This window comes from Anomalospiza imberbis, chromosome 8 (assembly GCF_031753505.1).
Source record: "Anomalospiza imberbis isolate Cuckoo-Finch-1a 21T00152 chromosome 8, ASM3175350v1, whole genome shotgun sequence".
NCBI lineage: Eukaryota > Metazoa > Chordata > Aves > Passeriformes > Viduidae > Anomalospiza > Anomalospiza imberbis.
Window position 1 is genome coordinate 26,495,428 of NC_089688.1, and position 13,468 is coordinate 26,508,895.

At 40.1% G+C, this 13,468-nt stretch overlaps 1 protein-coding gene across 1 annotated transcript in view; it reads left to right on the forward strand.

Annotated features, from left to right (window-relative positions):
- ACSL5 (acyl-CoA synthetase long chain family member 5) overlaps positions 1–13,468 on the forward strand; it is a 23,134-nt gene continuing 9,666 nt past the window's right edge. The window contains exons 1-8 of the mRNA XM_068198044.1: positions 1–159; positions 9,177–9,362; positions 9,905–10,013; positions 10,669–10,733; positions 10,813–10,914; positions 11,218–11,317; positions 12,468–12,646; positions 13,292–13,324. Of these exons, the coding sequence (XP_068054145.1) occupies positions 9,207–9,362; positions 9,905–10,013; positions 10,669–10,733; positions 10,813–10,914; positions 11,218–11,317; positions 12,468–12,646; positions 13,292–13,324 (744 nt within the window). The 5' untranslated portion in view covers positions 1–159; positions 9,177–9,206. The remainder of the gene's footprint in view (positions 160–9,176; positions 9,363–9,904; positions 10,014–10,668; positions 10,734–10,812; positions 10,915–11,217; positions 11,318–12,467; positions 12,647–13,291; positions 13,325–13,468) is intronic.

Here is a 13,468-nt window from a genome sequence, read left to right on the forward strand (position 1 = left end):
CACACTCTGATGACTCGAGGCTTAGTCCTGCCACGGGAGCTGGGGAAGCATCACTGGAGCTGGGGAAGAACTAACCCTAGAACACCCCTTGGGAGTTGTAAAGCAGCAAAGGAAGCAAGCTGTACCAGCCCCTCCACCCTCCTCCAGCACTGAAGGAAGGTAAGAAAATTCCTCCTAGTCACAGCCCGTGTTTCCCAAGTACTGGGATTCCTGCTCCTGCAGAAAAGTACTGCAAGTGGGGTAATAACCTCAATTTGCTGCAATATCTGGATCTAATGCACCCTTCTTATCACCCTGTGTGCTGTTAAAGGCAACAGCTGCTTGTTATTAAAGAAGCAAGTCTGGGCTCAGGGGTGGCATACACGGAAATCACACCTTGAATGAGAGCAGCCACCTGAACACTCCCTGTTGCTATAGACTGGCTGGAAGTAGAAACCTGTCTACAGTCCAGGCTGAAGCCATTTTCTTATCAATTTTAGTTATGCCTATTTAAAATTACAGTGCACAAAGTAGCAGTGCCAGGCTCCCACTCAGACTAATGTTTAAACCAGATTCCAAAAATATGAGAATATTTGTTTTCACAGCAGCACAAGCAGTAAAAGGCTGCGATATGCTAGGTCATTTATATGCACAAGCTTACTGGCAACACTTAATACAATAAAATCCAACCCTAACTAGGAACATAGAAGCTGGCTATAGTGCCTTTTGTAGTGGTTTAAAAGCCCATATCATAGGGTATGGCACACCAGACTGATGCCATTGCCTTGGTACAAGGGCTTGTCCTAGCAATAGAGATGGAGCCTTCTCCAAGCTCTTGCTTGTGTACAGAGAGGGTGGTGGAGACAAAGATCAACCTGAAATCAAGCTACAAGCAAGAGAGCTAGAAAAAAGCATGCTGCTCTTCCAAGTCCTAAGCCCATCTCCTATCCATACCTCCTTTCCTGAGGAACTCACTTGTGCTCTGAGAAGATAATTTATGTGCCAGTGCAGTTATTCTGCTTTACAAAGCTGGACATGGCCCTTGAAAAGCAGAACAGAGCAAAAAAGAATTATTATGTTTATAGCATTAAGAAAACAAACTGGAATTTTAAAATCATTCAAATAAAGTGAGCTCACACCTCCCACAGACTCACAAAATTTAAATTCAAGTTTTGAAGGGACAACACAGAAAATGGTACATGAAGACAATGCTTTCCTTTCACTTATTTGCACCCTCTGCTATTTGCTATGTGTGGAAAGGTTATTTTGGCATCTTTGGATAACAAAAGCTCATGTTGTGCTATGACCATAAGGTTTGTTACAAAAGCTCACCTGATTCATCCTCTATGCAAAACTTTTGACAGTGACAACAGAAAGGAAACAACCTGAACTCCCCATATGCATAAGCTACCTACTGCTCATCTTAAGTCACTAATGGGTATGATGGGAGCAGGTGTAAATTTTATATACATGCACAAAGAGAAGCAAAGGCTGAGATTCATAACTCTGCTTTGTTTTTTGACAGAAAATTACTAGCAAAAAAAGATCTATGCCTTTCAAAAATCTGGAGTTTATTCAAATCATTTATGAAAAATTAAAAGCCTCAATATTTGCATGTCACTTGTTATGTGTAACAGGGGAAAAGTGTCATTTATATTCTATTTATGAGCATTGAGCAGAAAGGATCATTAAGGAGAAACTTTCCTGTGTGCATCCTTTAATCCAATTTATGTTGGAGCTGTGACACCCCCTGAGCCCAGGCGATATAGTGTAGCCCTCCCAGCTTGTGGAGCTCTGCATCACATTCTGGGCTCCTGGCAGGCCAGCAGGACCGTGCTGTGGGCATGTTCTCCCACCCTGCAGCACAGCAAAGTGAATGCACCTGAGGTACACAGCACTGCTGTCCAACAGCTGACCAATGACAGCACTAACTCACTGCTTCTTCTCTTGCTCCTGGAAAAGTAACAGCCTGAGGCCAGATATCTGAAGGGGGAAAATGCTAAGAGAGGCACACAGAGCGGGTGATAATGGACCTGGCTGGGCTGGGAGCTGGCCTTGTCTCCTTTCTATAAGCACAAATGCCCCCTGACAGGCACTGTTAAAGCTGAAGCTCATAGCTTCTCTGAAATGCCACAAGAAGAGGTCTGGGAAGGAAAAGCCAAAGGCAGAGGAGTTTCATGAAGAAAAATCTATTTCTTTTTTATGCTCAGCTTACAGGAAAATCAGTGAATCAACACTCAGTTTCCCTAAAAGATACCTACATGGCTAAATAATGCAATAACTACATGTAAGTTAGCTCTACCTGAGTAGTGTAAAGATTACAGCAGCAATAAAAATAGAACTGCAATTAGTGGGGGCTACGTGTTTTAGCAAGCCAAGGTCCAGTACAGGTTGTATTTTGGATGCAAGTACATGCTGTGTTAATTCCATCTCAGCTTTATGGTTTGTCTAACTAAGAAGATTATTCTGAAATCATGCAGCATAGGAAAACTGTCAGATGGGGAAACTCCTAAGTGGAGAAACAATTCTAAAATCTGAGGTTAAGGCAATAAAGAAAAGAGATAGGTGAAGTTACTGTCTTCCCATCCCTCCAAACCTACTGCAAAATTCCAGTTATATTAGACAAGCATTGAAGAGAAAAAAGGAAACTGCAATAGCTATAAACTTTTAAACAAAGAAATGAAACAGAAATCATAAAAAGAAAAATCCCTGTCATAGCAGAAACCAAAACTGAAGCCTGAAACATGATTCACTGTTACCTGGTACAATTAATTGCACCTATGTGTTATGCTTAGAACAGAAAGAACTAGGTAGCTTTTGGGAAAAAAAAAAAAGGAAAAAAACCCAACAACAGAAACAAGAAACCTAACACCAAAGCCAAATAAAACAAAACCATCAGCAAAAACATGCAGCCCACCAGCAAGTCCATTGCAGCAGTATATGAGAGATGCTGTAGTCAAAACATTTTGTTGGTGTTACAGGCTACAAAGCTCTGCTCACCTTAACATATATGCAGCTATAGAGAGAAAATTCCTGTTGTTGAGACTACAGCTTTATACATAGAAAAGATAATAGCAAACAGCTTAGAAAGAATAAACTATGAATATAATTTCAAAATGTTTTGGTTTACTTTTCATTTAGATCTACTTTAAATTGTTTTCATTTACAAACAAAAAAGCTCAATGACTTCCTCTTGTGTGGGTGGATTGTTGGGTTTTTTTTGTTTGTTTGTTTCTTTGGGCTTTTTTTTTGTTTTATTTTTTTTAATCACTCCAGTTCCCCCACGCAAGTTCCTCCCCTTTAAAGCTCCCCTCCCAAGGTGCTTTTCTGCTTGCTGATTTATTTAAACTGGGGACAAGAAACTGGCTGTAGTTTTTGGCATGAGTGTTACCTAAGTGGTGCTGGTTTTGTACCGTGCTACTAAGGCTCCGTTTTACTTAAGGAGAAGAGGTTGATTTCCTACCCTGTATTCAAAATGGGAGGTGCCTTTACTCACTAATTCTCATTTCAATACGTGCTCTGCTATATTTTCTGTGTAAGTAATGAAGTTTTACTGTATTTGTTTTATTGCTCATGAGTTTGCTTGTTGTTACTCACATGGGCTTTACTAAATCCAATGTGCAAGTGCAGTGATTAGATGCAAGGTTCAAGATAATGAGTTTCTCAGGAGCCTCCTAGGAACTCTCTGGTAGAGTGCTATCAGTTAAATGTGGACCTTGGGCTGAGTTAAATTCAGATATGTGTTTGTTCTTTGCTCTTCATAATTGAAGTGCTGTGATAATATGAAGTAATGAACATTAATATCTAGAAACTTTAAGTACTACCTTTTCTATGTGTAACTAAGGTGCCTAGTGATAATATTCTAATTTTCTTAGGAGTTCTATGTGAATTTTCAAGTCAAGCTTTAGTCCTTGCTCTTAATACCATGCCCTATCACCAGAGAAAATTTCCTATTATTATAGTTTTGATGCATGAATGCACTTTTTTGATGCACCTCTTGCATTTTTGCCAGAAGTGAACATGTATTATCCAATAGGATAAACAGTAACAGAACCTGCTATACTGACTGTATTTTAAACTCTTAAAAACTTAAAAGGGACAGTTGTGCATGTTTCTGAGTAGATAGTTTCAAGGAGAAAATCTGATATAAAGACAATATGAAAGCTTAGCTTTTTAATTTATCTGAGAAAATAACTTTTAGTACTAAGTACTGTCATGATGTTCTTGCCCTCTTGATGGAGAGACAGTAATATCCAGCACAGTAAAATTCCTTATTTAAAAAATGGCCTTTCTATTTAAACATACTGAAAGCTTGAATTCAATTGCTTTCATCAGCAAGGCTCAGAAACCACAGCACTCTGCTTCCTGAAAGTTACTGAGGCCTCGTCCTTTCCCACCCTCTAGCAGTGTTTCTCAGCTAACATCAAAAGGTGCTTGAACTGTTTGGCTCTGACTCTCTGAAGAGGTACTCTAAAAGCAAAGCCTCACTGAAGCATATCCTCGGCTTAATGCAGGTTACTGAGCATTTTGCTTTGTTTTTTGCGTGGCTCTGCTCAGAAATCACTGCTGAGCTTTTGTGCTTCTTCTCTCTGGATGCTCAAAGTTAGATGTTCCTAAACCCTGTGGAACACAAGACTTCAGCTGCATCAAGGAGGAATATGTAAAACAAAGTTTCCAAGGAGTAAGAACGGGCAAAGTGGCTCACATCTGCAGGAGGGCACCAGGCAAGAGCTGCACTGCGTAAGCAGATGGAAAGAGTGAGTTACTGATGGTTAAGTAACTAATTAGTGTAGGTGGCTGTACTCCACTTTTCCTGCCTGTAAACAGTCAGTCTTACCTTACTAATGCTGAGAAAAAAGATGTCATGATCATGCCAAAAGCTTAGGCAAACTTGATGCAAAGTATGTAACTGCAGAAGACATTCTCTCAGGCAGTGCAGTCTGTTGCTTCCAAAATTGTGCAAGTATCAGAGGCTGCTTTGCTGACTATAATGAACTCTTGCAATGGAGACAACACAGACTTTTCTTAACATTTGAATACTCAAAAGTACAAAGATCAGCCACTTTCCAGTGGAGAGAATCTCACGTGGAGAGCATAGAGAATAACTTTAATTCCTTCTAGGTAATGAAGGAATAGCTGTAAAGGGGGAGGTACAGTAGAAATGAGAATGTGTACTCCTGAACTCAAGGCTGTAAATGGTATCACTGCAATCTCTTCTGATAAAAACTAAGCCTTTGACTCTGGAGCTTAGTGCATCTTATCCCTGACCATTGATCAGGGCAGACAACCTAAGCACACTTTCAACTGTCCAGCATCTTATTGCACAAGAAGCTCAACAGGTGGTTTGAGACATCCTGTGCATTTTGTATCCCTGGGAGCTGAGCCCTCAGGGGTTTCAGACACTCCACCTCTGACCCCTGTGATGTTTAGAAAAGCAACTGGTGCTCAGACTTACCCTGCAGTGGAAGTGGGTGTCTGTCCAAAATGCTCTGTTTTTCTCTTGTTCTGCACTAAGTTTTCACTAAATTGATATAGATCAAGTATTATGTATGCACAGGGCACTTGGATTTGTGGGTTGAAGTCTGGTTGTAGCTGTTCCATAGCACAGATTTAGGCTGCGGCTGCTCTCTTGCCATGGACAGGAAGGTCTATTGAGTACAGAATCCTGTCCTCTCTCTGGCCTTTCTGCTTTGATGGCAGCAGGATTAAGTGGCATTGGGATGATACCAGAGGTAATAAATTAGCAGCTACTTGGATTGACAAATTGTTACAGTAAAAGTTCTAGGCATAGGAAACAACTGTCCTAATTCTGGGAATTGAGACAAATTTGCAGACAATCTCTTGTCACGGCTTGAATAACACACCCCATGTGCTTTGATGGAAGAGACCAAAGCCCATTTGTGGAAACGTTGGAAAGTAAAAAGAAACACTATCACTATTCTATTAATAAAATAAGGAGTTGAAAATAGTTTTTCAGATATGAAAAACATTTTGTTTTGTATTACCTAGATCTGTGTTTTTGTGCATCTGGGCTTTTTTTATGCAGCACTAACCTCTCTATCTTTAAAGGGTATATATGCAAAGTCCTGCATATGTAGTCTCAGTCAGGGCTGTAAATGGGCTAATGAACACTAAAAGTTACTGAAAACACCCACCAAACCCTCCCAGACTTTAGAGAAACTTGTCAACAACTCTTGCTTTAAATTAAAAATTCATTCAAATATAACTGAAAATCATCCTTGACTACCTATAGGTATGCTGGGTGGGCTACAGTGGGATTAGACTACTGCCTGACCTTTCTTTCTTTCTTTCTTTTGATGCAAGAAACTTGTGGAATCAATTCAGAACTAGAAGGCAAAAGTTTTGCTGCATTAAATGATAATTTTTTGATTACGTGTTTTCTCTGGACTTTGAGATCTTTGCTCCAAGCAAAAAAATCATATCCTTCAGGGCTTGGTGTTCAGTCCTCCTAGATGTCCTGGTACAAACTACTTTGCATGTGAGCCAGTGAGAACAGGAAAACACCCTGATGGAAAAATTTTCAGTGACTTGTCTACTGCTGTATGGAATATTTGGGATTATTGGGTTCTCTGATCCTTATCATAAAAAGGTCAGACAAGTGTCTTCAGTAAATTTTCTGTCAAATAAGTCCATGTAACAGACAGTAGCTATTTGTGACAACTGCTCTGATCTGTCTGACCTAGTCAGGCAGTGTTAATGGTAAGCCGTAAAATAAGTTAAAGAAGAGGACTTAGTGCCATAAATAAGATAGTTTTGTTTCTTACCTCTAGCATGATAGGCTAAAAGCAACTGATCATTCATGGTTTCTGGGAAATCATCTTTAAAAGTATTATTAAAATAAGCAGATGAGAGCACACTTCAGCCAATAAAACTGGTGCAGCTGTACAGGCCTGTGGTCTCTCTAGTTACCTGCATATAGTTCTATTCTCTCACTGCTGATTAAAACATTTTATGACCAGGAAAGAATAATGTGAAATGCACTGAGTGAAAACTCCTTTTGGCCATCTGGGCATGGGAAAAGACTGGAAAAGTGCCCAAACTGATTGCTGATAATCAATATTAAGGGGCGTTTTAACATGAATATTCTGGCATCCCTCTAAAAAGATGTGAGAATAGATGTGTCAGTCTAGAAAGCTTCCAACATATAAATGGTGCAAATGTGATTTGCTCTGTCACTTGGATTTAGTAATGGGCTCTAAGCTAAAGGAATAAAGTTTGTATATTCCACCTTTCATGATGGAGAATGGAGATGCCTCTATCTAGCTGCCTCAGTGCTCATGCTATAAAAAAGTGTCTTGCTCATGTTAATGAAAGAGGAAATAGAAACCACAGAGCATATGCAGTTTAATCCCTGCAGAAAGCTGCTCGCTAACTGCTCCATTAATGGTCCAGATATATACAGTGTCAAGAGCAGCTGATTGCCACATTCACTTTTTTAATAATCTTCAGTTTTCCAAACCAAGCAGTGCTAAACCTAAACTGCTAAGTAGCTTTGTCCTGAATGTAAACTTGATCAGCAGACCTGGATTTAGGTTCTGCTTTTTTTTTTTTTTTTTATCCAGGTTCAGTTGCTAAAGGCCCAAAGGGAGATGGGTGATATGCTGTGCTACAAACAGGTTTGTGCTCCCATAGGATCAATATGCCCAGAGACTGGAATTGCCCATCCGTAGAGGGCCCCAAGGGCAGTTCCTGCCTTTCTGGCTGTAGCACAATCTTTTTGGAGGCTCAGTGCATGAAGCCAAGGTCAGGAGTTTGAAGGGCACATGACAACTAAGGTTTAGAGTAGAAAAGAGGACTAGGGAGTTGGTATTTCTCAGATGTGTAGGTGATGTGCATCTGGCAGCTTGGACTAGCTGAAAAGCTTCTGAGGTACCCTTTTCTATCCAGATGCTGAGCAGGCAAAGCATGCCTTTTTTACCAGAGAACACACCAGAAATGCTGATTAACACTGCCACTGGAAACTACAAATCTGTATAACAGATACAGGTAATCTAAATGATCAGTCTGGTCTCAGAGACCCAAATTCTGACTTTAGGTCCTGTCTGAACTTGCTATTGGTTTGTAAAATACCCTCAACTTCATTAGAATTGTAGTTAAAGGGTAACTGGAACTCACTGCATCAGGACTCCTGGTATTCTTCTTGTGCAGGCATTTAGCTGATAGCTGACATATTATCTACTAATGGGGTTCCTTTGATTCTGTACGAAGGAGTTTGAAAGAGTGTTGTAATTCATCTTGCAAAGTGTGAGGTGGTGTGTCCTGCATAGATATTTAGACACTACCAAATATAAGTTGCTGAGATCTAAGCTGATTCAGACAGAAAGCAGTCCTTCCTCTTGGCAATTCAATCTTAAAACACATCAGAACATTTTGGAGATAAAAGTGCTTGTTTCTAAGGAAGAAAACTCAGGTCTCTATGTCTTACTAGAAAGTCTGCATTCTGAGATTTTGCTTTCCTGTCCTTGACAGAAGATACCCAGGGGGATGCAAGCAGCAGAATTGTTTCTGTATTTCCCAGTTAGACTTCCATTGCACACATTGACTTCCAGGTCACCACTTCCTAGCGGAGAACAACTTTCACAGTTTTGATTTGTGCTGTTTTTTTGGCTGACCACACTGTCACTCTCTGAAATATTTATCTGACACAACCAGTAAAAGCAGCTGACAATGAATATACTGTTTTTCCTGCAGACATATATGTAGGTGTATCAAACATGTAATTTATCAATACCCTTTCTATTTCAGCAAAACCATTTCCTATTGAACACTTAACAATATTGAGGAATTTTCTTACTTCCACAATTCACATCATTGAACCATAGGCATTTTTAGTTATACTTGGGGAGATAGATTTGGGAAATTATATACTGGTTTTCTTCAGGCAGATTTTTTTACTTAAGGATGGAAAGAATCTGTTCCTTGTCTGACTTCATCAGGCTTCAGCTTTCTGTGGAGGTGGATGCAGCATAGATTAAGATTTATGGGGACAGGTGACTTAAGATCTCTTAAGAGGCTTAAAACATTGCATAAGTGTGCTTCACTATTGTACCAGGATTCTCTGGGGGCAAACTGCTGAAATGATTTGCAGTATTGTTTAACAAGCTACTTAAGTAACCATGGCTCCTAGGTAATTAAAGCTTCTAACTCAAGTCTACTAAACCTCCTATTTGTTTCAGGTTCAACTCTGGCTCCACTGATCCAGTACAATGATCTGGATACTTCAAGTGTTGTTTTCACCGCTCCCAACACCAGCATTGATCAGTCTCATTGCATTTGGAGCTGTCATCTTCCTGTGGGTCATAAGCAGGCCAAAACCCCTTTTGCCTCCTGTTGACTTGAACAAGCAGTCAATAGGAATTGAGGTAATGCTTTCTCTGCTTGTGGGCGTGGTCTGTTTTGGAGCTTAATCTGAATACTGATCCATTCTGACTCTGGGTGTCAGTGGAAACTCTCCTGTCTGATGTGCACAGCCTTCTCTCCCAGGTGTACAACTCAAGAGTATGGTGAGGAGATGGGAAGTCTTAAGATGCTAAGATGAGAAACAGCAACTTATTCCAACCAGGGTTAGGTGGGATTTTTACCAGATGGCTTTGGCTGTCACTGACTTTATCCTGTATTTTCAATGCACTTTATCAGCTTTGAAACTGGTGCTAGACTTCATGTAATAAGGCAAGTGGTAGCACTCAGTCAAGGCCTTTCAATAACCTGAAACTCAATGTTAAGGTGGGCCATCTAGAAAATTCCTTTGCATGTGACTGAGTAGATCAAAATCAGGAAGGGAAAAGACTTCCCTAACAATGCAATGCTATTGAAATGCTTTAAATGGGATAGATGAGAGAATGGCTGAGGAACAAAGGATATTTCATCTGGTCTGCACTGTTTCATAACCATGCTTTGTTCCTAGGGAGGAGCCAGAAGAGCTGCACTCTTGACAGATAATAACCTGCTTTCTTATTACTTTGAAGATGCTAAAACCCTGTATGAAGTTTTCCAGAGAGGAGTGAGTATTTCTGGTAAGCTTTGCATCTGGTAGTTAGTACTTGTCTATCACAAGTAAACAAAATTTTTCCAAGATCCTTTTCCTTGTGTCTTGGCTGTGGTAATAATGCAGGCTAACAAAAGCTCTTCTAACCATCTGTGGGGTGGAGAGACAAGTGACCATAATTCTCCCTGTCCCAATTTAGTACTAGTCTTATTTGGGAGACTAGGCAGGAACAAATACTGGAAGCTGAAGATGGTAGAGTTCAGTCAAGAGTCAGCAGATACAAAGCATCAGAGGAACTGGAGGGGAAACACCTCTCCATTCTCTTATGATGTGAGTTTTCCTGTGAAGTTACGGCCTTTTTACAACAGATACGAATTTGTGCATGTCACTTCACAAGTCCTATGCATGGAAATGTGTGATGGTTTGCAAGGTGTTTCAACCTCACATGGGTTGTGCAAGTGAACAAATATCACCAGATCTTAGAAGTATTGCTTGTAAGTATAGAGCTAGCAGTCTTACAACCTTGGTTTGGGCAAAGGGCTTAACTGTGGACACTGACCTGCTCTCCATGCAGTTACCTGAATGCCTGACAGAAAACATTTCCCACTTCAAGTGTTTCTATTGTAGTGTTATGCAACTTCAGTACTAAGCTTTGAAATTGCTTTTCTGAACCCTTTCATTAGGAAATGGTGACTGTCTAGGCTACAGGAAACCCAAGCAACCTTATCAGTGGCTGACATATAAACAGGTGAGTATTGTAAATGACAAATTAATTAATTTGGGATACTGCCTTGTAACACTAAAATGGGTGAATAACTGTCTTGCAGGTTTCAGACAGAACTAAATACCTGGGATCAGGACTTCTTCAAAAAGGATGCCAACCAACACCAAATCAGTTTATTGGCATTTTTGCTCAGAATAGGCCAGAGGTAAGCAACAAATTGTGTATTCTTTCCTACACTATTCTGACACCTTATGGTGAGAGGATAGTCTGTATTTAAATAGCTTCAGGTCACATGAGGAACAATCACAACTTTTTCCTTCCCAATTCCCTTTTTACTGGCTGAGCACATACCATTCCAAGCATGTAATACAATGACTTCTCACAACTCTTATTCTCATGGGTGTGCTCCTTCCATAGCCCCTCACTGCCATGTGCATGGGCTTGTCAAGCTGTATGAAGTCTGTAGGCAATCCTAGTTTTCCTTAGCTGTGCTGTTTTCTCTTTTCAGTGGATCATTTCAGAGTATGCCTGCTACACCTACTCAATGGTTGCTGTTCCACTCTATGACACTCTGGGACCAGAGGCCATTGTATACATTGTTAACAAAGGTAAATATTGACTTCCACTCTTTCATAAGGATTTTTCTAGGAAACTTTGTTTTGGGAGGGCTAAGTTCAAGGGAATTTACAAAAATCAGAGTAACCTTACTGCTCTTACAGACACTTAATTTCTTAGTGAAGCTGCTTTGCAGGGCATATGGTTCAATGCCTACAAGCATCCAGTGGGCTTCCTATGTTTCCTAGTGTCTTGATTGCAAGACCACTGAAGGATCTGCTAGATCCTATCGATCATTCTGCAATCAGAGTGCTCAACTATTTGCTATTTGAGATTTTGCAATCTTGAACTCCCACACTGCCAAACAATCAGACAATGCAGACAGACTTGCATGTAAATTAAGACTAGATGTGTGTATCTGTCTGATTTAAAGTTGTAGTATGAATAGTGGAGGAGGGAGGGGTAAAGATATATCTAAATCTGTTTCATCTATCTGGATATTGCATGTTCTACAGAAACAACATCTAGCAGGCCATCATGGAATAAACTGGCAAGAAAGTTAAATAAATCTTCCGACTTTCTTCCCCCAGTCTTAGGAGAGATATGGGGGGAATAAATCACTGTTGTTAAAGTGATCTGGGATCCATCCCAAAAATAGGATTTGCCAAGCAAAACCACTTCAACAGTTATGGTGGTGAATCTTGGAAACAGGTTTGGGATTACATAGCTGTAATTTACCTGTCTAACTGGGAACTGGCAGGCTCAGGTAAATCCAATTCCTCTGTTGACTTAAAGGAAAAGGCTTTTGTAACTGCATCTACAAGGAAGCTGAAGTATTAACTCACAAATTTTAGTTACCTCTTTCAATTGGTTCTTAATTTCTTTCAGTTTAAGGAAGATGGCTAAACATAAACAATATCATGGCAATACCAAAAGTTTCAATGCCCATCTTGACTGTGAGCAAAGATATTTCTCTTCAGCTCCTCAGCATTTGCTCTCACTTTATATTGCCAGAATATCAGGCTTGCCCAATCAGTTGAGTATGGTAGGAGGAGCCGTCTCAGCACTGTAAGCCAGCCACTGAATCCATATGAACAAATGCAAATGGCATCAAGCCAAGGTTGTGTTCTAAAAGTATGTGCTGCTGAGCTGTCACTGGCCTCATGTCTTCTAAATAGACTTCTGATAATTTCTTTTCTGTAGCTGACATAAACGTGGTGATCTGTGACACGCCTGCGAAGGCAGAGGTCTTGCTTAAGAACTGTGAGGACAAAAAGACCCCATGTCTGAAGATTATTGTTCTCATGGATCTCTTTGATAAAGAGCTCAAGGACAGAGGAGCTAAAGTGGGAATTGAAATTCTGTCACTGCAGGAGGTTGAGGTAGGTGGCTAAAGGCTTCTGTAATACTTTGCTAACTAAACATCTTGATCTTCTGTGGCAGCAATGACACCTTAATGTAAGCATTACCGAGTTGTCATGCCTGTACCTGACATCTTAATGAGCAGTCATTTTGAAACTTGATATCTTTAGCTAAACAGAGTTGCAGAGTTCAAACAGTTGACTAAAGTTGTGCCCATGTGTTGTTAACAGCCAAGACTTGCTTAGCTTAATTTGTGATCCTGTCGTAACAGGATTTATCAGGTTTCTAAGCTGGCAGTTGAATCTAATTGGAACTGTAAATGCAAATTACTGGTTGCTCAGACATCCCAATACTAGGCTTAAGCTTGCATACATGTATAGAGATGTGGCCTACATCAAATTAAAGGAAAGAGGAAAGCTCTCCACTCAGGACTTCCAAATTCCTTAAGTAGTTCTGATCAATTTCCACACATTCAAATGTGTCCTTTCCACACTTGCAGCAGACAGTTTTTCAGAGTTATGTGTATTGGATTCAGGAAGAAGTTTCTGTTTGAATGAGATAGAGTACCAAGAGGCAAAGTAGTAAAACAGGTGTTGCATTTGAAATGAAATTACTTATTCACCTACTGTGCACATCTGTTAAGCTGTGTTTTTTCTCTAACACAGGAGCTGGGAAGAAACAACATCAGAGAACCAGTTGTAAGTATCTCTATAAAACAGCTATAGATTTGTAAAAGTAGTCTCTTGAAACACCTCTTGCTATGCTGCTAGTAGAGGAGGCTGGCAGATATTTTTTTGTGACCCAGAATTCCTGATTCATCACAGTTAGGAATTGTATGTAAT